At 42.6% G+C, this 25,644-nt stretch overlaps 1 protein-coding gene across 10 annotated transcripts in view; it reads left to right on the forward strand.

Moving 5' to 3' along the window:
- Window positions 1-25,644, forward strand: part of KTN1 (kinectin 1) — a 75,248-nt gene that overhangs the window by 28,546 nt on the left and 21,058 nt on the right. For 4 of the 10 annotated variants that reach the window (XM_086748445.1, XM_086748448.1, XM_086748449.1 and 1 more), the window contains exons 5-27: window positions 1,311-1,441; window positions 3,517-3,633; window positions 6,258-6,398; window positions 8,419-8,525; window positions 10,084-10,216; window positions 10,974-11,061; window positions 11,370-11,536; window positions 12,172-12,240; window positions 13,509-13,546; window positions 14,148-14,238; window positions 14,559-14,627; window positions 15,348-15,385; window positions 15,503-15,593; window positions 17,962-18,030; window positions 19,372-19,406; window positions 19,542-19,632; window positions 20,459-20,527; window positions 21,343-21,380; window positions 22,049-22,139; window positions 22,298-22,366; window positions 23,994-24,031; window positions 24,562-24,652; window positions 24,771-24,848. In XM_086748445.1, coding sequence (XP_086604571.1) covers window positions 1,311-1,441; window positions 3,517-3,633; window positions 6,258-6,398; window positions 8,419-8,525; window positions 10,084-10,216; window positions 10,974-11,061; window positions 11,370-11,536; window positions 12,172-12,240; window positions 13,509-13,546; window positions 14,148-14,238; window positions 14,559-14,627; window positions 15,348-15,385; window positions 15,503-15,593; window positions 17,962-18,030; window positions 19,372-19,406; window positions 19,542-19,632; window positions 20,459-20,527; window positions 21,343-21,380; window positions 22,049-22,139; window positions 22,298-22,366; window positions 23,994-24,031; window positions 24,562-24,652; window positions 24,771-24,848 — 1,949 coding nt within the window. The remainder of the gene's footprint in view (window positions 1-1,310; window positions 1,442-3,516; window positions 3,634-6,257; window positions 6,399-8,418; window positions 8,526-10,083; window positions 10,217-10,973; window positions 11,062-11,369; window positions 11,537-12,171; window positions 12,241-13,508; window positions 13,547-14,147; window positions 14,239-14,558; window positions 14,628-15,347; window positions 15,386-15,502; window positions 15,594-17,961; window positions 18,031-19,371; window positions 19,407-19,541; window positions 19,633-20,458; window positions 20,528-21,342; window positions 21,381-22,048; window positions 22,140-22,297; window positions 22,367-23,993; window positions 24,032-24,561; window positions 24,653-24,770; window positions 24,849-25,644) is intronic. The other 6 variants (XM_086748447.1, XM_086748451.1, XM_086748453.1 and 3 more) reach the window with 2 other exon arrangements.

Consider the following 25,644-nt stretch of genomic DNA (forward strand, 5'->3'; position numbering starts at 1 on the left):
AACCTTCTCGATGAGCCCCTAATTCTCCTGTGTCAGCCGGGATTTGCCCTCCCGATATAGAAATCTTCCCCTGTTCTAATTGTAAGCTTCTTGCATGCAAGGGCAAGGTCTGCCTGGCTTCGGGGAGCACAGGGCTCAGCCTGGTCGAGGCCAAGCTGCTGCAGGCTCCTGGCTAGCTGGACTGTGGCCTCAGGATTTGGGCATGTTCCTGGTAACAGCGTCATTGGTGATGTCAGTGCAGCAATGATGTGATCTGAAATCTGTGGCCAAGACTAAGTTGGATTTAGGACTAAGAGAAGGTGTGCTAGAATTTCTCAGTGCTTCCCCCACCTCTCTGTACTCCATTAATTCAGTGATTTGTTTTGATGCTTGATAACTTATCTTAGGGGCTTAGTATCACCAGCACTTTCTTGCCCTTGATTTTTCAAACTCTGGAGAAGTTTGGGTTTGATGTGTGGCTTGGTTTCAATGGCATGTTTAGCACCTGTGGTGAGATACTTGGGCCCTTCCTCATGATCTTTGGGATGCTTTCTGAACCAAGCATCACTTTCAAGCTTTTCCTTTTTTTTTTTCCTCCAGTCCCTTCACATACTTGCGTGCACTGGTGAGTATTTGACAGAGATACTGGTCGTGTACTTCCTTTTACTTAAGTTAGGGGGCCACCTAATGACCTATGTACGTGCAGCCTGTTTTTTAGGAACAAATGGGTTTTTTTGTTCCTCTAAGACCATTGTTGACTTGAATTGTGTTTACTTGTTTGTGTCTTTTTAAACAGCTGATTTATCTTCCTACTGCTGAACTCCTTCTGCAGCAATTCATTTCCAAACGTAGATGGATGGAATGTATTTCTGGTTTCCATGTATTGTGATCACAAATGTGTTGGTTCTTAGTCATTACCTTGTCACTTGCATATTGCTTGTGGATCCAGGCTGTCCTTTAAATTGAGAGCTCAGTTTGAATTATTATCATAATACCCCAGGAAGGACTCTTCAAGTTTTCACATTCGTGCTATTTTTCCCCCAAAATCTGTGTTATGCTTTGTCTTCCTGCTAGCAGCACTATAAATGTTACCAACTGTACAAACAAAGTGGTGGGATTTTTTTCCCAAAACTGTCAGCTGGCAGATCGCTATCGAATGTAAATCTGAGATATGTTGTTTTTGCTGAATGTTCGTGACCTCTTGCTTCTTGGCATTTCAGACTGAAATTAAATATAATGCATAATGATACCCCATCACACGCTGTTTCGAGGCAAAATAAATAACTCTGTACGGAGTCCAAAGTAAATATGTCCTCCCTTCTGTGTTGCAGAGAATGCTGAAGTAAAATTTAAAGACTTTGTAATGGCCATGAAGAATATGATCTTCACTGAAGATGAGGCTCGTTGCATAGTGGAGGTGTTAAAGGAAAAATCCAGTGCAATTCATGATGTCTTGCAAAAGGTGAGCGCCAATGGGTGGGATGGGAGAGAAGGCTCTGAAATAGTGAGAAATTGGAAGAGATGCTTTCAAATTAGCTGTATCAACATTCTGTTGTGATTTCTGCGTTCTGTCTTTGGAAGACTTTTTCCAGCTGGTCTGTGCTTGCTTTGCATGCAGACAGTAGTTGTCGGATGTCTGTGTGCTGCCATCTGCCATCCCATGGGCTGGCTAGGCAGGATAATGGCTTCTGACCGCTCGTAAAGAGCAGATATGACCGTGGAGGGTAAGGTACCTAACACAGGACTGCTGCTGCAGCTGACGTGTGTGTGTTGGCATGGGGGAAAGCTATCTGGTGACTTTCAGGAGTGATTTTTCACTGAAGTGTAAATAGGATAAACTGTAGGAGAAATCAAGAAAAAGCTGCTGTGGCTGTGCACTTGATCAGCTATTTCTGTGTTTTGCAAGTCTCTCCATCTTACAAGTCTATACATTCTCGTTTGCTGACTTCTTTGGGTGTTTTTCACAGGATTGTAGGGCAGTTCAGATCTGAGGGGATCTGAGTTCAGATTTGGAAGGGACCTCAAAGCAGGCCTAGCTCCAAGGTCAGCCCAGGCTGCTCAGGGCTTTATCCAGTCTGGCTTCAAACCCTCAGGGACTGAGACTGCACAGCGCCTCTGGGCAGCCTGTGGCAGTACTCAGTTCATTCTTAATTTTTGTATTAAGACAAGAGAATTGTGATTACCAGTGTCTTACAAATATCTATTCTTCCCTCCCATGACTCAGTACGATTGTCATTTTCTGCTCGTAACATCCTGTTTGTCACACTTGAACTCTTGCAATTCTGTATTCTTCTGCAGATACGGTACCAGAAATGCAGAACTGGATATGCGTCAATTCAGTTGGCGCAATATGTAGCGTATCACATAATTCGGGTTGGAAAGGATTTCAGGAGGTCATGCAGTCCAACCACCTGTTCAAAACGGGGTCAGTGTTGAATTTGGAGCAAGTTGCTCAGGGATTTGTCCAGCTGGGTCTTGAAAACGTCCAAGGACAGAGATTTCACATTCTTTCTGGGCCTCTGTTTCAGTGCTTGACTGAAAACCCAATAGTGGTGCACTTGCGATGGTACTGCCTGTTTTATTTGGAACAGCAGCCATCTTGCTTGCGTGTCTTTTCTTTTAAAGGAAGGTTTGGTGTTAAAGCTAAACCTCTAGGATCAAAATGGTTTTCTGTGTTTATATACAACCAAAAAATTTAGATTTCTGTGGATGGAAATGTGAATATTTTCCTATCTGTAGCTCACGCAAGACATTTAAGTGTGTTGTGTACTACATACATAGTACCACTAAAGGAGAACTTCCGATCAAATTCAGAGTGCATTTATGGGACTGACACTTCTTTGCTTCTTCTGTTATCAGACTTCATTGAGTGAAGTCAAAGCGCAGATTTTAAAAAGTTTTCCCCTTATCTGAGTTATTTAATCTTAAGAGCAGTATGGAAGTGGCAGGGCTGCGGGAATTGTTCCTCTAGTTCTGTTCCCTGTAGTATCTCTGAAACATTGTGTGTCAGTGTGCCAGCAGAAATGTAATTACGTCAACTGCAGGCTCTCCTGTGAAGTGGAAGGTGAGACCAGATCAGTGTTCCCTTTTTTCTTTTGTAGCGAGATATTTCAAGCAACTCAAGGGGCTTTGAGCACAGATTGGACCAGGTGATCCTGGAAGTCCCTTCCAACCTCAGTTATTGAATGATTCAGCATCTCTGTTTCTCTTTCCTTTATTTCTCTTAATGGCTGTTGCTTGTTTTCCCCAGTGCCACCACAGCAGCTCTCTTCCAACGTGGAAGCATCTTGAGAGCCCATTTATTCTCTTAATTGGTTTCAGTGCGTTTGAAAATGCATTTCCTTGTCTAATGAAATCCGTGCTGCAGGATCCATTAGCAGCGGAATTGGGTACTGGTGGTGCCATGTACGCCATGCAGATGGACGATTTGGGGGCAGGAGGAGGTGTTTCTTCCTCTCAAGTTTGCTCTGCTGCCTGCTCGTGTGATGTGGAAGGACTTCAGGCGCGTATGATGATCTTTGTGTACTTTTGCTGCAGGCTAGCAAGGCTGAGTCTGCTGCGGCTGTACATCAGCTCCAAGACAAAGAGAAAATGCTCGCTGCGATGAAGGAGGAGGCAGCTGTTGCGAAGGAGCAGTGCAAGCAGCTCACCCAGGTAATTATAAAGAGGTTGAGGCGTACAGAGAGCTGTGGGAGAGGAGCAGGGGCTTGTAGGACTAGCAGCCAGTAAATGCTGGTTTACTAAGCTTAGTATAAATTGGAAGGTGGAATTTTTTTTTTATTTTATTGGGAGAGCTTAGCAAGACACTATGTTTGGTTTTATGATGCTATTAGTGTATTTATGCAAAGTTATTTTCCAGTGGCTTTTCCAGAGAGTTCATTTACTGAGACTTTTAAGCTGAGACTATTTTTCTTTTCAAAAGGTTACTTTAAAAACGCTTCCTTCACTAGTATAATATGGCTTTGTGGATGCAAATGTTAAACGCCTTTTCTGCATCACAGTTTTAATTTGGTACCTATTCTAGCATTCACATGCTTATGTGCTTCTAGGCATGACAATCATCAGTTTTCTTCAAGAGGGAAGCTACAGGAAATGTAGACTGCCTGCTCAGCCTCTTGAGTTGCAGCTCTGATCGCTTTAGACTTAGGAGACTGCTGGTGCACTGCTGCCAAGACTAGTTTATGGAACTTGACTTCTCTTTTTGTGAAGGTTTCAGAGTAAAGTGGTTACGATAGAACAAAGAATTAGATAGATACGGAGTGAACTGGAGACTTTTGGGTTAGTTTGGGAGCACATGGGCATTAGGCTCAGGGAAGGTTGTGTTGTGGGACAAAAGTTAGGCACAGAAAACTGAGTGGCTAAAGATGGGAGTAGAGTGGCCAGAAGACACCGGAGTTTGGAGCCTTGGCAGGTGAGAAGGGAAGAAGGGAGTGGGTATTGTGTGAGCGTCTGGCAGGGCGCAGGTAGGTGTGTATTTGCAGGGGGAATCGAGACATTTGGAATAGTGAATATGTAGCTGTGAGGAGAAAGGACTTGTGATGTGTTTGGGGAGGGGGGAGGAAACTGGCTTAGGATTGCAGGGTGAAAGAGGGGAGATATCATCTGCTGGTGAAGAAGCAGAGGGAATGCGTGAAGGAGCGTAGATGTGGGGAAAGCTGATGTGGTTGGGGAAAAACATCTGCAAAGTGGTGCTTGCGAAGGCAAGGTGGGAGCTGCGGAGAAGTAGGGGCCATCGGGGGTTTTTGCCATCTGGATTAGGGGAGGAAAGGGAGAAAGAGAAATAAATGGGCATTTCTGAAAGCTGGGAGAAAATGAGTAAAAGCTAAATTGCTGCAGTGCTAAAGTATCAGGATGAATGAGGGGAAAAAGCTCAGCCTGACCGACAAAAAGCTCTTACCTTCTGATGAACGTGTTTCTCTGAAAGCGCTGCCAAGAGCTATGGAGGACTTCAAGGTACAGTGATGTTCCTGCAGAGGTGTTGATAAAGATGATAACTAGAGGGGATAAATGAGAGCAAGAGGTGCCTGACCTCGGAGGTATTTGGCAAAACACAGGCTAGGTGAAAGTTAATCTTCTCGGGATCTCTGGCAGTGCCTTGGCAGGGTTAGTGAGGTCTGCAGATGGATGGTGGAACTGGTGGAGGGGCAGAAGGAAGCTGCAGTATGTCCTGGTGCCCTTATTTTTGTTGCATCTAGCAGATGCAGATAAAACTTGGAGAACACTTTGTGCCAAGCTGTTTACTCTGTATTTGCAGGAATGACTTAAAACTTTTAGTGTAACTCAAGTTCCTAAATGCCTTCATGAGCATGGGCTCGGGAACTTGTGTCACTTATTTCATGCAGGGAGAAACAGCCTCCTGAAGCTAGTAAGTTGGATCTAAAAGAGACTAGCTTTTATATAAATTAAAATGTGGAAAAAGCTATAATTACTCTGAGGAGATGGAGGGTATTCAGGCTAATAATTTGGAGCACTTAAATGATGTGTCAAGGCTCCCTGGCACTGTAAGGAGCTGCGTGCTGTGCTGCATAGCTGGAGACACCTGGAGCTTAGATGGTACAAATACCTTGTTCCGCAACGGGAGCTTGCTGAAAGCTGTATTGATGTTTCTGCTTACTACAGCAAGTGCATTTATATCACAGAGGAGTAGCTCTATGGATTTCTTAGGTGTCTGGGTTGAATTACTGGCTGATAAATGATTAATCTAAATAGCAATGTGTATTTTCATTTGAGAGCTATAATATGGCATCATGCTGGTGGGATTTGGGGCTTGTCTGGCTGGGTTGCTGGGTACTAATAGCCCATCTCCTCTGGCAAAACTGTCAGCTTTGCAACCTGCTACAAAGTAATTATTTGCACTAAAATGCTCTGTTCTTTTGTCACAGTTCTTTACCTGTATTCTTCCGTTTTGCTGAATTTGGGATGAAAATCTAAGCTGTGCCCTGTGTGATATCTGTAGTTTTAATTATTAGGACTCTGTGTAATTTGGCCAAACTCTATAGAAGTCAGACTCCAACTCTGCTGAGACAACAGAAGATCAGTGTTTAATTTGGCAAACCTCTTTTTAATAAATGTGGAATTATGCTGATCCCAAATCCTCATAAAGGTGTGCTGGAAGTTTCGTCAGGTCTAATGCTGTAATTTCTCTGAGTGAAGAGTGATGCTGACTTTGGTTTGGTGCACACTTGCTGTATTTTTAGTTATCAAAACACTGTCTATTAGACTCTAGAAGGGATCAGTAGATGACTTCTTTCCCTTTTTCCTTTCACTTCCCACCCAAGGAGCTGGTTGCAGAAAAGGAGAGGAATGGCTTGCTCACAGCAAAGATGCGAGAGCGCATCAACACACTAGAAAAAGAGCACGGCACTTTTCAGAGTAAAATACACGTGAGCTACCAAGAATCTCAGCAGATGAAGATAAAGGTAAATGCTTTACCAAAACTGTTTGAGTTGGTGATATTCATGCACAAGCAGATCAGTCTTTGCTTTAGCCAGGATGCAGCATTTGTTGTTTGCTCACACAGAAACTGGCTTCACTTGTTACCCTGAGCCTTGAATGCAGTATCCTGGTAGCTGGTGGTATTACACATCTGCATGAGGATGAGAAACTTCGTGGCAGTTTCCTGACTTAAAAGAAAGACAAGGTGTTCTCATGGGTGACTTTTGTACTCTGTAAAAGACTAGCGCTAGCTGGGTAGCCGGTCTCTGATCTAGCTGCTTTTCCTTCACAGTGTTCTGCTTAAATGTTATTCAATTAAGGTGTAAAATCTAATGGAAGAACTCAACAGGGTCATTTACCAACTGATAAATCTGATTTTTTTTAAATTTATAGTGCAGAGTGACAGTATAGCATAATATACAAGAAATGTTGCCTGGGAGAGCACTTTGCTGAAGGTATTTGAAGAGCAGGTACTTGCACCAAGACTGGTGTTACGGTCTCCTGAAGTTACATTGTATTGGAGTGATCTCCAGAAGAGTTTGTTTCATCAGATTGAAAAGTTTTTTACTTAAAGTTTTGTAAGAAAAATGACCCCTCTTATACTAACTTGACTGGTGCATAGATTTGATTAGTTTGTTGGGGTTTTTTTTTTTTCCTATATAACTGTCACAGCATCAAGCCCAGTATGTGAACTTCCCAGCTTTAACACTCTATCTTCAATCTCCGCATTTCAGAGTAGCATCTCTGCAGTTTTGGAGCAGAGGCAACTTCCTTTGAACCTGTACAGACAACTGCATAACGAGAGGGTCTTACTGCTGGCTGGGGAGGGTGAAGGAGGTGTGGGCAGACGGGTGGCTTTGCCAACGCTGCTGTCGCAGTCGAAGCTGGAGAAAGGATGTGCAGAGGAACCAGTGCTCTGGTTCTGCTCCCCCTGCTGATGTGCTGTAGCATTGCATAGAAGCCAAAACTTGTCCAGGCTTCCAGTTATATGGGGCTTGTTCCACTGCTTCTGTTTGGATCTTGTATATCTGTTGGCGTTAAAAACATAAAAAGGAAAACAGCTCCCCAGCAAATGCGCCAGGACCAGCTTGTACATGTACTGGTACTGAGCTGGAGATGGCTGCCCTACAAGGGACTGCTGTCTCCCGCTGTGGTTGTTAAACAAACATTTGTTTGGGTTTTTTTATATACAAATCCTCACTGGTGAGCAAGCCTTTTGATGAAAGTGGGTCTTGGAAATGGTGTCAGCCATATCTACAAACCAGCACTGGTAGAGGAAGAAAGTATCATTGCTTGAGGATTTTCAAAGCAGGCTGTTGGGCTGTAAGACCAGCTATGCTGTGCTCTGAGTCAATATTTTCCTTTGAATCCTGTCTTTGATTTTTGTTTGCATTATCCTGTAGCAGCCTTGGGTTATTGGGACTTCTTTCTGCCTCCACTTTGGAACCATATTGAAAATTCAATCAAAGCGTATTATTGCCTAAATAAAGGATCTATTTCACAATCCTGACTTCACGATATTATATAAAGGCTGGCCTTTTGCAATTTACGTGCTATAATCAGTGTATTGTTAGTTATTGTATACTTTTTCTGCTTTGTTTAAAGACTTTGTAAACTTCTAATGTTAATTCAGAGTGTATTTATTTTATTTCCCTTTGGAAAAATAATATATTGATAAGTTGTTGACAAGTATCTCAAGTTGTATGAGTGAGCAGTCAGTATCTTAAGTAACACTTGTGTACTGTTTTAAGCAAAAAAGGTTGCCTTGGTAAGTAGGTTGATACATTGGTATAAAAGGAAACTGTGCTTTTATTCAAGTAAGAGAGTCTGAGTTGCACAGTTTAAGAGGGAATGTGTGAGGTAGGAGGTAATGTTACCGGTCTCCAGAAAATCCGCTTATGTACTTATAGCAGTAGAAAAGATAACACAGTAGTTTAAGTTGTTGGGTTTTTAATTGTTCCTTGGTTTAATCTTTTTTTGGACTTGATGTTCTTTCCCCATCAGTTCCAGCAACTCCGTGAGCAGATGGAGGCAGAAATAAGCCACCTGAAGCAGGAAAATGGTATCCTGAGAGATGCTGTCAGTACTTCTACCAATCAAATGGAGAGCAAGTATGTTAGAAGCTACTCAGAGCAATGTGTGTGTTTTAAGCCTCTCTGAAGAGTTGTTCTGGCTTCTTCTGCTTTTCTTCCCGTCTCCTTGGCTGTCTCCGAATTTGTAGTTAAACTAGGAACGCAGTTCTTTTGGACTGGGGAGGTAGCTATTTGTATTTGCTTTGAACCAGGGCTTTCAAAATAGATTACTGTCTTCTATCAGTTTGCAGCCTGGGCTTTTAGAGAGTGGGTGCTGAGGCTTTAACAGAAAGAAGTGCGGAAATGCTCAGCCACGTTTGGTGTTTTTGGCAGGTATGTGTCCTTTCCCCTCTGGCTTTAGGAGAGGTGCTGATGCTGCCCTCTTGGGAGGAAAAAAGCTCTGAAGTTATAATTCCGTGTTGCAATGAGAAAAAAAAATATTGACACCCTGCAGTTAACAGTACTGCTGGAGTGGCGCTTGGATTTATCTGCTGGTGTTGCAAATGTCTGGAGAAACAAAAAGACATCTTAAGGTGTCATTTTTTGCGAGTTATGACATAGGCTGCCCCCGAGCTGGCAGAGAGGAGTGTATAAACTGTGGTAAAAGCGGAGGATGCTGGTAAGGTGCGTAGTCACATGGGTGAATTGCTGCCAGGGGGCTTCTGCCTGTGGAAAGCTAAACCGACACTTTATATGCTCTCAGATATTTGTTCCTCTTGGAGACTAAAACGTCAAAACCGCTGTCAGGACATGGAAAGGGCTCTGTATCTTCCTTTTCTGGCTACGCTGTTCTCGCAGAGATGCTGCTTCTATATGGACCTTTCTGCTAACAGCTGCTGCACTCAGCAGCAGTGTGTTCCGCTCCTGCGCGTGTCCTCCTGGGGCAGGTTGATGTAACGATCACTCCGAGAAGGATCCTGGTACCCTGATTTTAGATGTCCTGTTCGTATAAATGAAGCATCATTATCTCTTGTCTCAAAAAGCCTTAATTCAGGCAAACTTAAGATAAAAATAAAATGTTTTTTATTTGCTTAGACACAAAGGGAAGCCTTTTAAAATTCTTCTGATACATCTTCTGTCACTAAGTGAGAATGTGCATCAGCTACCTTCGTAGGTTAATAGAGAAGTCAAGGCCAGGAGACAACAGATAGTCCGAAGAGATGCGTGCAGTTAGTCCAGGAGGAATAGTCTTGAGTAAGTCTAAGATCAATAATCCTTTATGGGAAGAGGAAAAGTATGTGGATTTCAATGTGAAACCTTTCCTTATGCTGAGCCTCTTTTAGTTTATTTAAGCCTGTTCAAATTATGCCCGTCAGCTTGCAAACGTTTTAAAGGAACTTGTGGCTTTTTGCTGACCTTTTGCTTTCTGACTCTGTGGGGTGTAGCTGCTGTGCTGTGGTGATGGCCAAGAGTACTTGACCCTCATCCTTTCCCTAGGATGAAGCAGTATAGCAAAAAAAAAAAAAAATCCACCCCAGTGCAGCACTCTGCAAATGTAGGACTTGATGTTGATATTTGAGTAGCTGTTGTTATGGCCTATGCTTCTTGTGTTTTAAAAAAGAAAATAAAAATATGCTGTGAAAATGTTTATTTTTAGGCAGTCGGCTGAACTGAACAAACTGCGCCAGGATTATGCTAGGCTGATGAATGAGCTGGGAGAGAAGAGCAGCAAGCTACAACAAGAGGAGCTGCAGAAGAAGAACGCAGAGCAGGCAGTTGCTCAACTAAAGGTGACTTGGGTTTTCTCTGCCAGTTGAGTTGGCTCAGGGCTTTATCCGAGCCAAGTTCGGAATCGGGCAGGATGTGAGGTGTGTGAGAATCGATTTAGCTGTTTCCCTGGCTGCTACATGCTTTTGTTTAATGATTCTATGATTTTTTTAAGAGTTCAAGTGTAAGTGGGCTGGCTTCTGGATGCATTTTTTTTTCTGTTTCTTTGGGAGAAATCATGTCTTGTATAAATCTTTTTCTTTCTTTTTTTTTTTTTTTCTCCCAGAAGAGAAACTTAGTGTTTTTGAGTGAGAATGCCAATCCAGAGCTCACTACTTTTTTCATATTTGCAATTAAGTCTTAGTTACCAGCAGTTCTCCTTGCCTCTAGCCCTTGCAGGTGGAGAGCTGGTATCTAGAGTTGAGACCTGTTTTAATTACTAGATGCAGATTTATGTGATGCATGGCTAGTCTGGCTTCTAGTGTTAATTCTGAACTTGCAGGGCAAAGATGCTACACTTCCATATTACAGAAACTATTCTGTTAAGAGCCTGTAATGAAATCCTGTTCACAATTTGCCTTTTAAATTAATAGGCTAAACTACTCTGGGAGGAGGATTACAGGGCACTCTGTCTCTCTGATGTGCCCTGATGGAAACAAGAAACAATTTTACTTCATTGCCATATGTTTTGGGAATAGCACTGAAGAGATGCACTCTGAATGTTTCAAAAATAAATTAAAGGTTAAATTTCTTTTCATCAACTCTCTCTTCAATGTGAAGGTCCAGCAGCAGGAAGCAGAGAGAAGATGGGAAGAAATCCAAGCTTATCTCAGGAAAAGAACAGCAGAACACGAAGCAGCACAACAAGGCATGTATCACAAATTCCCAAGTAACACAAAATAATGCTCACTGCAGTGATTTGGCTATTGCCATTTGTAAAAAAAGGGCTTTATCAAGTAAATTGCTTAAATAAAACTCAGATGAAGTCAGTAGTGCTTCAGCAGCCTGGGGAAATAATATGTTGTGATACCAGTTAGTTTGAATGCTGATGAGAGAGCTGAACCTTGGCTTGCTGGAATGAGGATTCTAATCAGTCTCCCTGTTGACAGTGCAAATTATTTTCCCCAAAGTTAAATATTTTACTTCTGAATTAAAATACTGACATTTCTGCTACAGATGTGCAGAACAAGCTTGTGGCCAAAGACAATGAAATCCAGAGCTTGCACAGTAAACTTACGGATACAATGGTGTCAAAACAGCAGCTGGAGCAGAGGATGTTGCAGCTGATGGAGGCTGAGCAAAAGAGAGCTACTGCGGAGGACTCCATGCAGATGCAGGTGCAGGTAGTACTGCTCAAGTATCTTAAAGGTTTGGTTTTTCCTCCTGCTTTGTGCCTATGGAAACACAGTACTGTCCTTGAAATGCTGCTTCAGTCAAGTTTTCCGACTGAATAAAGAATGAGAACTGTGTGCTATTCTGGCATCTGGCAGCTTAGGAAGTGAGACCTTGTGTATGGTGATGAGGTCTGGGGCCATCTCAGACCTGAGAAGCACTGCGGGCCAGTCAGGAAAATGTGCTGACCCAGGCAGTTTCCCAAACTGTGAGATGACGCCATGGTCTGGGGAACACCCTGAAACAGCAGCTGTGTCCCTTTGATGTTTGTGAGCTCTTCTGGAGCAATCTCTCTTCTGGCACCAAGTGGTGACAGGCAGCGTGAATGTTGTTCTTGAGGGCTTCAGGGAAACCAAATGGCGTATGGTGGGGCAAGGAGTATTTTTTGCTTGATGCAGAACAGGTTCTTATGCTTTCGCTTAAACTGGTTGATCTTAGTGGGGAGAAAAATAGCGTCTTTGAAAAGTGTCTGACACATAAATGCTAAACTGTTCTTACTAACATAATCATGGCTAAGAGCTAATCCTAGCAGAAGTTGACTAGCTGCAGATCTCAGCCTGCTTTTCTTTCTGTGCTCTCTTACAAGGAGCTGATAGAGCAGAATGATGCTTTGAATGCTCAGCTTCAGAAGTTTCATTCGCAAATGGCAGCCCAGGTACAGCATGTTCTCAAACTTTCTGTTGTAGTCATCAATTGTGAACTTTCATTAGAAGTCAGACTTCTTTATTTTGTTTGTGTGGCTGGATATGAGATACATAATGCTGAAATCAAAGACTTGTTAGCATCCTGTTTTCTAAGGAAACTTAAGCTTCTGCTGTCCTTTTGGTGGAAAAAATCCTCGTTTCCTCCTGTAGTGGCTTTCATTTATAACTAAAGGGTAGAATACTTTTTTGAATGTTGTGTTTTCTGTAGCTTTGCATGTGTATAATTCTGTCTTGTTGTTCTTTGGTCTCTTTGCAGTTCTTCTGTGAACCACTTGATCATGCTTTTCCCTTGTGCATCAGGTTGAGAAGCAGTGTCTTGTGTTAGCTCCCATATAAAGCTGTTTGTTCCTTCCAGTGGTCATTTCTGTGCAGAAGAAGAAAAAAAAAAAAGAGCAAACCACCAAACCTGCACTGTTCCTGTGCAGGTGCTGGTTCTTTAATCATGGATGTGCTTGATGTAGTCTGATTAAATTCAACGTCAGACTGAAAATGTGTAATCTGTGTTTGCTGGAAGTGCTTTAACCAAATGTATGGGGAGAGTAGTGAAGGAAGAGGCACTCTGGAGTTACAGCATCTTCGTGACCTAGTCCTCTCATGCCAGTCCTTTAAAAGGACTTTGAAAATAAATCCCTAGGGAAATTTTAGTTTTTAGCTCTGGGTTACACAAGGAGGCTGTTGAAAGGAGGGATGTTTTCCTCATGTAGCCCCACTGGCTGTGAAAATGCAAAGCCATTTTTACATCATGGGCAGTGGGTGTGAAAATAGCGCTTTGGGGAAGTGAGGCCGGACTGGATACCGCTCTGGACTGCTGTTTCTGCTGCTGTTTCTGTTCCTAACACAAGTCCTGATGCACTGAGCAGGGTTTTCTTTGTTTACATTCGAGTGGCTTGTCAGAGTGTCTCGTAAAGCACTTAATCCCTGGGAGACAGGCACTGGTGATCCACCGTGGCTTGTTTGAATCTGGTAAAGGACAAATAAGATGGTTCATTTTTTTTTTTTCCCTTCATGTTGCCGTAGGCCAAAGGGGAAGGGACATTAGTATGTGCTGGTATTTCTTCAATGTTCCTTAGCCAGGAAATAGATGGAATCATACTGTGCCAATTTAAAGTAACTGGACAGTCTTACAGATGCTATTCCTGCCTCACTGTACACGATGATTCTTTGACTTGCTTTACTTTCAGCTGTTTTTTTTGTTTGTTTGTTTTATTTTCTTCTGCAGACCTCAGCTTCAGTCCTGGCAGAAGAACTGCACAAAGTGTGAGCATTCATTTCCTCTGGTATTTGGGAGATGTTACTGGCTTTTAACGCATGCCGCCTTTTTTCCACACGCATGCAGTGTGTATGGGAGGGACCGGTGAAGGAAATATTGCTGTCCATGCTTTTGAACTTCTCACCATGAGATTGACTTGGGAGCTGGGAAACTGCTTCCTGTGGATTTCCCTGCTGTGTCTGGCCTCAGATTTGGAGTCTGTACGTGGCTCTATATGGTACACAGAAAGCCATGTCTCCTCTTGTTTACCACTGCCTATGTGCAGAGATCAGTGCAGTGTGCAGGAATGTGCGTGACCATGAGAACTACGAATATTTGAGTTGTATGGCTGTGCCAGGAGATTTTTCCCTTTGGGAGATGGGGTGGTGGTTGTGTTTCAGAGCTAGAGAAAGCCCCTTAAATTTTTGGCAAGCAAACAGCATTTAAAACAGATGGAAAAGCCTTTGGACTCAAAATGTGCTGTCAGCAGGATTTAGAGTAGGAGCTGGACTTAAGGGCTGGCATGTATTTAGTGTTCAGCGTGATGTTTTGTGTACCACTTTCATCCAAGACCTTTTAGTATTGATACGTAATTTCTCATTTGCGCAGGATTGCAGAAAAGGACAAACAGATCAAGCAGATGGAGGACTCGTTAGGCAATGAACATGCCAACTTAACCAGCAAGGAGGAAGAGCTCAAGGTATAATAAAAGCATGTGTAAATGCCAGCTGATACAGGGAGAAGCTCGTTGCTTGCATGTACAAAATGAAGCCCACAAGGCTGCTGCCTTTGGGTCTAGAAACAGCTCTTTCAGCTACACGTCTACTGATTTTGCTCTTGTAGGCAAGGCCAATGCTTGATGCTGGGAAGCTGTTGATAAGAAAGCTCGAGATTTTTCCTTGCTATTACCTCTAGAGTCCTTCAAAAAGTAACTTGAAATACCTTGCACTGGAGAGTGAACTTACCTGAAATACTGTCTCTGTGCGAAGTGCAAATAGATTTCTTTTTCTGCTTCTTCAGGTTTTACAGAATATGAACCTAACCCTGAAATCAGAAGTACAGAAGCTACAGGCTCTGACAAATGAACAGGTAAAATAATTGTTTCATTAAATATTTAATTTTACTCTCTTCCCACTGCCTATTCTGTCATAAATGCAAATGCAGATCTGTTGGCTTTAAGTGAGCTGTGCTTAAGCACGTTAAAGGTGTGAGGCTACTGAGCCAGGCGAATACGTGATTCCCTGGAGTTTTTCTAGCTGGTGAGAGTCTTGGATATCCAGTGAAGTCTTGGATATCCAAATTGCTGAAGCAATTGGCTTGGTTGGTTTAGATTTATAGGCATGCAGAGTGCAGGACGCTTCACAGGAGTAAACGCAACTGTGCTTGAATATGCACTCCTGGCATTTGCTCACAAGGGTCATAAGCATCCCTCTAAAAAACCCCAAAAGCACACAACCCCTCCTGTCTCACGACAGATATCTTTTTAGAACCAAACAAAATGCTGTCCCTCTGTAATGAAGAGGCCACATAGCAGTAACAGAAGTGGAAATTAAGTGTTTAATTAGAGATAATCCTGGTTGTCAAAGGAATCTCTTTGAGATCTTCTTCCCCTTGCATAATTGCATGCTTGTCTGGTATATATTGGTATTTTGAAAGTGCACGAAGACAAACTTATCCCTTTCACTCTTGCTGGTGAGTCATGTGCTGAGAGGCCAAATGACTTGTTCTAGCTTTTTAATACTGTGGAATGAAGGGTTGATTGAATCATGTGATATGTCCTAAGTCTGTGTTAATCCTCTTTATATCTAGGCTGCTGCTGCACATGAGCTGGAAAGGATGCAGAAAAGGTAAATAGCTCCGGGATTCGATAAACAATGCTTGTCAGTCCTTGATGTTCTTTTGAGTTGATGCTTTTTGTAAGGCTTGGATGAGGAAACGTATTTAACCGTTCTGCTGTGTCTCAGCATTCACGTCAAAGATGACAAAATAAGAACCCTTGAAGATCAGCTTCGAGAAGAGCTTGCTCAGATTTCAAATACAAAAGAAGAACTCAAGGTAAGACACAGAGTAGCTATTCTTGTGCTTATTTACAGTAGATTTTCCAGACTTTAGAGGTTGTGGAGCAGTTCGTAGAACTGAATGTTGATTTGTAAAATAGAACTGACTTTTGGGTGTTAAGGTAAATTACAGTATTGTGTTTGTGAGGCAAGAGCGATGTGGGATGTCACAGTAATAGCAACAGACTATGCAGCAGAGTAAGAGATGGGGTAGCACAAATTAAGTGTGGTGTCTGCAGCTGTGAAGAATGAGGTCTTGAAAATCTGGAAGAGGAGGCTGTTCAGTAAAAGCTATTGCTGTTTTCCTGCGTTCCACCTCCTAATGTGACTTTCAAGGCCTTGGTGTGAGCCTTTGTTGCTTGGATTATCATGTTGTCAGGTCTTTTATTTATTTATTTTTTTTCCTGTCAAGGTAGGTGTAAAAATGCTTATTTTTTCTCCTGCCGCCTTCCAAATTGCTTCTCCTAAGGCTGCAGCTAAATTGCCAAAGCTTTTAGTTCTGACATCTGGGGTCTGCAGAGCAAAGCTGGTACTTGTTTCTAGATGGCATGCACAGAAAGCAACTTAACCCTTCCTTGCCCTCTGCCGCCTTAGGCTTTTTCTCCTGAACTTCAGCTGTTAGAAATAGACCTGCTTCCTGAGAAAGGTGGTGGCTCCATCTTTTTAACTCCTTTAAAGCTCATACTGGGTACTGCTGCTCTTCTGATGTTTCTGGGGAAAGGTCTCTCGCTCTGAATCTCATAATATCAAGTTGGTAGGCTTGCTAGTGAGGAGCAGAGCAGGCGGATAGTGGCGGAGGCGGCATGCTTTTGTAGGGGAAGCCATGCCTCATGAGTTTCCTGGAGCTCTTTGAACGTGTTAGCACGCAGAGTGTAAACTTAGTTCACGTTTGAAGAGTGGCGCTTTCAAAGAGCTTTTGATGAGAGTCCCTTGCAAGGCTCTGTAGTTTCTCTGTGCTGTCAGAGAATAAGAGGGAAGAAATTTACTCAATTAATAAAACAGGAGACAAAGTACAACTTCAGTTGATTTTTGTAATAAAGCTATCGACTGAATCTTCAGTGAAGTATGTGCTGGGTAATGAGTGCATATACAGTCTGGAAGAGGGAGTGGGAAGAGGTGGCAGGCTGGAGTACGTTGGCAAGTCTCAAGTTAGTGACACTGTCAGGGCTTTCAGTGTGGTGGAACGTTCTAAAATGGCAGGTGGAGTGGTGAAAATGAACATGAGGAGGAATAATCTGAACTTCCTTTAGTGTGATGGTTCTGTAGTAACTGTTACCCAGGAACAAGGCCTTAGAGGTGTTGAGGATGGTTTATGTGCTGAAATCAACTCGGTGCTGAGTTATGGCAAAAATCTGGAGGCAGTTCTCGCGGTTCTTAGGGAGTGAGTAAAGAACTGAATGCAGGTTGTCATCATTGTGGTACGGTGGAAATCCATAGTGTGCTCTCGGCATGAGTATTGTGTGCTCTTGTAGTCTCTTCTTCCTCCTCTCTTTGATCCCAAACATAAGCCAGACCAGCTCTGCACTAAATGCTTCCATCTGAGGAAGTGCTGCTTTTTTTTTTTTTCCATGCATATGAAAGAGGGAAAACCCAGGTTCAAAACAGAGCACTTCTTTTAATCCTCACCATTGCTGTCCCTTCCTGCTTGTGTTGTCCCTGAACGGCTTTGGGTCTGAAGCACAGCTCACGTGTCCTGCCTTTTACTTTCGTAAAGCACCAAGCAAGTCTTTTTAAAGACTTTGTAAAGCAGAAAGCAATAATGGAGGATGATTTTTAAAATACATATGAGGATTTGAGACAGACAGTCTGTCTGTCAAGGGCTACCGTGTCTGTTGTGTGGAGCAGGGATGCTGGAGAGGAGGCAAGGTCTGTGGTACAGCTGCCTGTTTTCCCCATTCTCCTCTTCCCAGCCTGCAGTCAGACCAAAGTGTGGGAGCTGTGCAAACCTCTCTGCTGCTGGACTGTCAATTCCTTGCTGTGCATCCTCGGTGTTAAGGCAGCTGAAAAGACCTAGAGAGGTGATCCTAGACCATTTGCTTGTAAAAGAGGCAGCTATCAAATCTTGACACGATGCTAACACTGCTTTTGGAGAAAAGTAGTTTCTCTTGCCTCTCACACGTGATACTGTCTGATTCTCTGCCAGGGAATAAAGGTGGTAGCAACTGAATTTCTCATCGGAACATAAGAATGAAAGAATTAATACAGAAAAGCAAGAAAGAAGGGGAAAGGGACTCTGTAGTCTTGTAGCTTTCAAAGAACTCACTGTAATGACTTCTATGCTATTTAATTACCTCATTGCCATTATGAAAATCCTGTAGTTAGGGTTTGCAGTTCTGAACTGATACAATGTTTAAATTTCCTTCCAGATTCTCAAGGATCAAAACGCGACTCTGCAAGCTGAAGTTCAGAAGCTGCAGACTCTCCTGTCTGAGCAGGTATAGGCAATGTTTACTGAGGTTGTATCAAATATCTTCTGTTCTTTTTAACTACTTCAGTATTTTTTTTTTTCCTAAAGCTGACCCTAGTCTGAGCTGGTTGGTGTCAAAGCCTGTTGCTTTCTAGGCATTTTCTCTTGCATTGGGGGTTCAAGTAAAACAGTTGTGACTGTCTGCTAGACCTAGTCAAGAGCGTCCAAACAAAATGTGTATTTTTTTTTTTTTTTCCTTCTTCCCCTGAAGAATGCTAGCCTAACACAAGCAAAAAATTATTCTACAACCTCTCCTAGTTTTATCAGCAATCTTCTGGAATAAAAAAAAAAAACCCATGAACAACCAGGGGAGAGAGCTCTTACTAGGCTGTGGAGAGACCAGAGTAAGATCTTTACCCTACTTGTTTCTTCCATACTGGAACGAATTCTCAAACCAGTAGTAACTAAAGAACAGACTCACAGAATGGGAAAAATACGTGCATTGTGATGTCTTTTGTCTCTTCTCTTCTATATTTTTGCCCGTGGCACATCTGTTGCAGCCAGACTGACTGGTACTCACACAGGATGCTGTATGTTCAAAGCTGTTGTGTTGTTCAGCCGTATCGCCTTTGTGAGTGGTGCCTGGGAGAGCTCTTGTGTACACCCCTGACTTTGTACCATTGTGGAATGAGAAAACTTCCTGAAACACTGGAAAAAGACTTGCAGGACAGGAAACATGTTTCCTTTTCTGCACTGGTGTCTGCTAGGCAGCAGCTCCCTGTCTGGAGTGACTCCTTTTCTTCTGGCAGAGAACCAGATGTGCGGCCTTATTCCCCTGTGTCTGGCTGATTTGATGTCCTGTCTGAAATAATGGGGCTGATCTTTCTTGGTAGTTGGCTTCTGCTTCTCCTGTGGTCTCTCACAATGTGTTGTTGAGAAATCATGCTGAGTGAGCCTCAGGTGGAGGTTTTGGTTTCAATAAATGCTCAAAAGAGACAGATGTTTCAGGTACTGAGCTGCCTGCTGTGGACTAGATGCTGCACAGTGCTTGGCATGTTTGACACTTCCTAGGATCACTGGGTTCCTGTATCCCACAGGATCTTGTTTCCGGAAATCCTGTAGTCAATCAGTGTAAAATCATAAATGTATTTGGGCTGAATCTGTACCTCCCCTGAAAGACTGACATCTTTCCAGCATCAATATTAGACATCTGTATGAGTAGAAAGTCCTCATGGCATTTTGTTTTCCTTTCTGGATTAGAGTGGTAACTAAGGTTCTGGTTAAGTTGATACTCTCCAGTTATTTCTACTTTTAAAATCCTAAACCGTTATTGATCCAATTAATGATCGCCTTATTTTGTTTTTTACAGGCAAACAAAGAATTGGTAGAGCAGATGGAAAGAAGGTAAGAAACTTCTTTTTCTTTTGAATCAGAGGCTAAAATAAAGATCCAGTTTTGATGGCAGCAGGGTTACTGTCGATAGCTAAATGGCTGTCAAAGATTAACTCTTTTTCCTAATACTCCCTTTTGATTTCTCAGCATGAGAGAGAAGGATGATAAAATCAAGACAGTTGAAGAGCTGCTTGAGGCAGGACTCATACAGGTGGCTAATAAAGAGGAGGAACTGAAGGTAAAAATCTCTCGTATTATCTTTTTATCAGGAAGTAGAGATTAAGTGCTCTTACACAAAGTGTATGTTTGAGTGCTTGTACTGCAGTCTGAGATCATTCCCTTTGAATAGGAAAAGCAGCTCAGGAAGACAAGGTTAAAACCTCTTTGGCAAGGTAGACTAAGCATGAGCGTTGGTGGCGTACAGTAAGTGCTTCTCTGCTTAGGCCTAAGAAAAGAAACCTCTCTTTAGCAAAGGGTGTTTTGTAAAAACTTGGCAGTATGAGGCTCTTGCATCTCTTTGCTTAGTTGGTAATCTCAAGGTTTAGATGGATCATAAATCAGTGACACTTCTAGGGTGATGCTGAAGGTACTTCCTTCCTGTTCTGTCATAAAGAAGCTAATGATGAGAAATCTGGAAAGTCAGTACAAAAACCCCAATCTGTTTTCAGCTGGGTTTTGCTGGAAGGCTATGTCCTGTCTACCTGGACATAGCCAAGACAGTGCTCGTGTACTTAATGTCCCTAAATTCCAGGTGCGTTGCTGAGACCCCTGTACTGGGAAGGGACTGCACGTTAGCAAACTGTCCCGTTACTAAACAGCCAAAGATGTGAGCACGTCACCTTGGTGTTTCCATGGACTCTACCTTCCTCTAGACGAAGTCCACTCTGAGTTGCCTGTAATGAATAATTAGTCCACTGAATATTTGGCTCCAACTGCTACAGAGGGGTTCTCTTTCAGACTTTCAAAGTCTTTCACTTGTTCTAAAAGAAATTACTTTTCTGTCAAGCTTAACACTTTTTCCCCAGCAAATGAGTCTTTTGTTATCTGTGTGTCTGCTTTCAAAGGCGCTGCGAACGGAAAATTCATCCTTGAGAAAGGAACTTCAAAGTCTGCAAATTCAGCAATCAGAGCAGGTAGTACTTTTCATCTAAAACTTTTATTACACCTAAACTAAATCTAAAAAAATCTTGCTGTGGTTGCAAAAGTCAAGGGAAAAAGGTGAAGACGTCTTTGAAGCCTGTTGGCAAAGCATCCTGTTTTCTTCCAGCGTTGGTCTGGAAGCTGAGACTTCTGTCAAATACTTCCTTTGCGTAAGTGTCAGAAACGCAGCAGATGTAAAGGTTCCAGTTCAGCGGCAGTTCTGGGTTGGTTTGAGTTTGCCAAGTACTGAAGTGGCTGTGGGTTGCTTTTTTCCAGAAGTTTAGTGCAGCAAGCTGGCTGGTAGGCAACTCACACTGCATCAGCCTTGTTCTGCATATTTGAGCTTTCTAATGTTAATCCACACGTTCTGATGTGCACTTGGTGCCGATTCGGAAGTGCCTTTCCTCGACGTCCAGCTCTGCTTGGACAACTCCGGAGCAGGAGACCACTTAGTTTCTAGAAAATCATTTATGGGAGAGAAGCACAATAACTCTGGAGAGGTGTACAGCAGTGCCAGTATGAAAAGGTTAGCTGATCAGATGCTGGTCCTGAACCTCAGCCTCTCCTGGTAGAGATCGTGTGGGTTTGCTTTTGTTTTCCTGGAACTTGTAGCAGACCTGGTACTATTGGTTTGCCAGGAACTGGAGACCAACAGCTAATTTTCTCAGGAGCAGCCAGATAGATAAAATCATTAGACTGCTGCATAGTTTACCCAGTGCCGAAGGGATCTCTACTCCCTACCCCTCAACATTTGCAGGTTGTTTTTCTCTCTTCTGTTTTTTCTAAGTTGAAGCTCTATTTTGAACAGGTTTCCTTCCAATCACTGGTGGAAGAACTCCAGAAAGTGTAAGTGACTGCACAGATTTCACTTTTCATTGTTACTTCTGTCTGTCTTTATTCTGTGACTACAACTACTTTACTTTCCTGAAATGATTTGCTTTTAACTGGGTGAAGCGTGTGTGTGTGGCAGGAAGCATTATCACTTTGGAAACATGTCAAGTCAGATCAATACATTTTGAAAATCGAGTTGTTTCTCTGCTAAGCAATTAACTTCATAAGCCTAAGTTTGACTAGATGAGGAACTGCGCTGAATTGTCAGATAATTATTTTCCTTCAGTGCGCACTCTGAAAGGAGTGAGCTTGTTTGCTCTGTGTGTGTGTATTTGAAGTTGATAAATTCTTTGCTGGAGTGCTCAGTGAAAGCTGAAGTTAAGTTTGTGTCATTCCAGGGACTATTGATACCTGAATTTGCATTTCTAGACAGTAATAGTGTCTATTTAGTTTGAGAACTACGGGTTATATAAAGCTATTCCCATTCTTATTCCTCCTGTTTGTTTCTCCTGCTTGTTCTGTCTGGATTTGGGATTGCAGTGAGAGATGGCACCTGCAGTAGTGGAGGGAGTCCCACTGTGGGTCCCAGAGGCTGATGTGATATGATAGAACCAAAGCTTGTGTGTTTGCTGAGGTGACGCCTTTGTTCAGCCAGCTAATGTTGTTCCTCTGCTCTTTTTAAGAATCCATGAGAAAGATGGAAAAATAAAATCAGTGGAAGAACTCCTACAAGCTGAAATTCTTAAAGTAGCAAACAAGGAGAAGACTGTTCAGGTATCTGTGCAATCCCTACCTTCCTTTCTGTGTCTGTGCCACCGACTACCATTTATTTGTTACTGCATGGCGTTCTATAGTGATGAATTTGTAGCATCCATTTTTGTGGCGTTTCTGTGTTGCCATTGTCCAATCCTGTCTGTTTTGTCATTGAAAAGGCTTTGACACAGGAAATAGAGGCTCTGAAAGAAGAAGTAGGAAATTCCCAGCTTGAGATGGAAAAACAGGTAAAATACCTTAGTGCCAGAAGTGTGAAACAGCCTTGCCTTGGATGCGCTGCTCACTTATGTCTGTTGTAGTGTGTTTTCTTTCACTGGTGAATGTTACTGGGTGAGGGAACTTCTTAATGGTAGAGCTACACTGTTCTTGGATATAAAGCCGTAAACATGTAGTATAACTACTGCTGTCCTTCAGAAACCACATTCCTCTGGATGCCTGAGCTGTTTGGACTTTTAATATGAAATTTGACAAGAATTAGCTATAACTTAAAGAATTGTAGCGTTAGCTCTGGCTGGGCACATTGCATAGTATTCCTGTAGTAAACACAAAACCCCAAGACATCCTTTGAGGCTGGCACCTCAGAAATCTCAGATGCTGAAGGCACTTCTCCTTTTGTTGGCCTTCCTGTGTTGCTATAACAATACTACTTGCCCAAATAGTATCTGATTTCCAGGTAAACCTGACTATTTTCTTTCCAATGTCCAAAGAAAGCTTGTCTTGGCAGAGTAAGTTTTACTCTAGCTATCAGGAATGCAGAAATGGAGGAGTATTGGCTTTTTGGCATGCTTGCTGTCTAGCATCCGAAACAACGGGAACCCGCGTTTCCTTAGGGAGCCCGTTCTGCAGGCAGCTTAATCCATCGTGCTGTCAGGAAATTTGCTTGCTTGTTTGTGTGGGATGTGTGGGTTGGTTTTTTTTTTTTTTTTGGTCTGCACATTTTTCAGTCTTTCTAGCTACGTTCCAACATGTCATCCCCTTTTCTTTTTTCCTTAGCGTTAAAGTTTTGTCCTTTTTAGGCAAAGCTTCATATAATGTGTTTCCATCTTGGGCTTTTCCTCCAAAGCAAATTCCCAGGAACTGGAGAAATTATTTTTGTGTTTTTCCTTCCCTGGAGCTGACACAGAGCCCAGAACAAAAGGCAGTTTAGAGCTGCTGTCTCTGGAAAGCTGCATATGAGGGATGCTGGCTCCGAAAGTGGTGTATATGCAGCTCTTGGTATCCTGCAAACAGAATGAGTTGGGTTTTTTTTTTTTTTTTTTTGGGGAATGTGGAAACTCCTGCTGTGTTGTGGTAGAGAACTAAGCTGTTTGGACAGCCAGTATCTACACAGATAGCCACTGTCAGGCTTTTATACAAAATTCAAAGGGAATATTCCCACTAAATCTTGTTTCTTCAATCCACATTCAGCCTTAGAATGGGAATTTAAGGGAGAGCTGACATTGCAGAGAGCAACTAAAAAAGCCCTGGCTTGTGCAAAGGTCTGAATGACCAGGGTTGGTAGCCCTGATTTGAGCTGCAGTTGCCAGTGAGATGGTTCCCATCAGCTTCTTCCTTTGCCTCTCATGGTGGAAGGATGCTCCAGTGGGTCTGCTTGTGTTCCCGTTCGCACTGTTTTCTTTTCTGCTCTGGAAGTCACGTTTTAAATGTGGAGAAAGTAAATAGTGGAAACAGTTGGCTTCTCATAATTTATTTTCCCACAAAAAAGCATGCTTCTGCTTGTGTAACTGTAACAGATAGTGATTTTAGTAATGTCTAATGACTTTTTCCCCCTGTATTTCTCCCTAGAACAGTTTTTATAGTGTTTATTTCTCTCTTCCATGTGCATTGAACTGAAGTACTGATTGTTTTCTTTAGGTGTCGATTACATCACAAATCAAAGAACTTCAAACTCTGTAAGTAGAGTTGATCTGCCCTGTGCACCCCTCGCTTCTTAGCTGCAGTCTAAGTTAAAATAAAATGTTCTTCCTGGTGTCTGTGCTTTGTATGAATGGAAGGACTTAGACAAGGTGCTATGGCAAACTTACTTTGGTAATATCTGTGCTGTAGCTGGGTGGAGAAGTGAGAATTGAGTCCTCATGGTCATCAGTCCCTTCTGTCCCCAACTGGGGAGGAGGGAGAAAGTATTTTTAGATGAGGAGAGCACACGTGTGTGAAATCCCTGCAATGTATGTTGGTGCAGAATTTGTCTGCTTTCACTTAACGAGCAGTACCGTTGATCAAGGGCGTCTCCTGCTAACCCAGACTGAAGTGGAAGTGTTCACACATTGATTTGTAGCAGATGAATTGTGTTTGTGCCTTTGATCACATAGACTGCTTTTGTTTGTTACGTGCTGCAAAGCATAGGATGTCTTTGGGTGGTGTTTTTTCAGATAGATAAAAGAGCAAAGGTTTATGCTGTGTGTCCGTGTGTTTAATGGTACAGGTTGAAGGGGAAGGAAAAGCAGGTGAAAACCATGGAAGCCTTATTGGAAGAGAAGGAGAAAGAGATTGTTAAGAAAGGAGAATGGCTGCAGGTAAGCTTCCTTGGTATTCTAAAGGGAAATATGTTCTGCTGCAGTATTTCTGGCTGTGGAAAAGTTACACTTATGCACTTCTAAACTTGCCTTTTTTTTTTTTTTTTTTCCCCCAAAGGATCAGAAAGATACAATTACACAATTAACCAGAAAAGTTGAGGAGTTAGAAAAACAGAACCTGCAACATCTCCAGCAGGTATGGCTTGCAGAGTGGATGTGATTTGGGAGTGTTGCTCAGTTGAACTGGAAGATATTGTTTTTGTCCTCTGTCTCTCACAAAGGCTTCAACCTACAGAGCTATTTTAAATCCAGCTTGACTAAACTGGTAGTCTACGGTGTAAAGAGCCCACTAGTTCAACTGTGTTAATCCAAAACAGGTTTTACACAGATAACAAGCTCTAAGAGCTTTTCTTTAACTTGCATGACACTGTCCTTCATGAATCACTTTAGTGTTCTGAAAACTTGGAAGCTCCTAGGCAGAGTCATGGCTGTGTCCTAAGTTACTTCCTTGGCACACTGAAGTAGCGTCTCTGTAACGCTATGGTCTTGGAGGAGGTCCTGCTGTAACTGAAAGCAGCAGCTCCTATTGAAGCGATCAGGCTTTGCTGTCCTTCCTTCCTGCCTTTACCTGTGGCGGGAGCTGCAACTGGTCAGAATATTTTGGCTTTTGATTTCCTGCACTGGACTTGAGAACAGGCAACTGGACATCCTTGAAGCTGGGTGTTACTTAATGGAAGAACTTTTCCAGTAAGGCCATATTCTAGCTCAGTGTGGATTTTTGTTGACGATAAAGGGGAGAAACTTAGGTGCACACTTGTTTTGGGTGGATGTCTAGACAGGCATTTGTCCCAGGGGAAAGGTGGAATGGAGAGAAGTTGGCTAGTGTGAAGTTTGGAATGCTTGGTCTAAGCTGTGCTTCTGAAAATCTGTTATCTGTTTGGATATTCTTGGAGCAATGTGTGATGCAAAGTTTCTGGTATTTCTTTGGCAAA

This window comes from Chlamydotis macqueenii, chromosome 5 (assembly GCF_036417535.1).
Source record: "Chlamydotis macqueenii isolate bChlMac1 chromosome 5, bChlMac1.mat, whole genome shotgun sequence".
Lineage (NCBI taxonomy): Eukaryota > Metazoa > Chordata > Aves > Otidiformes > Otididae > Chlamydotis > Chlamydotis macqueenii.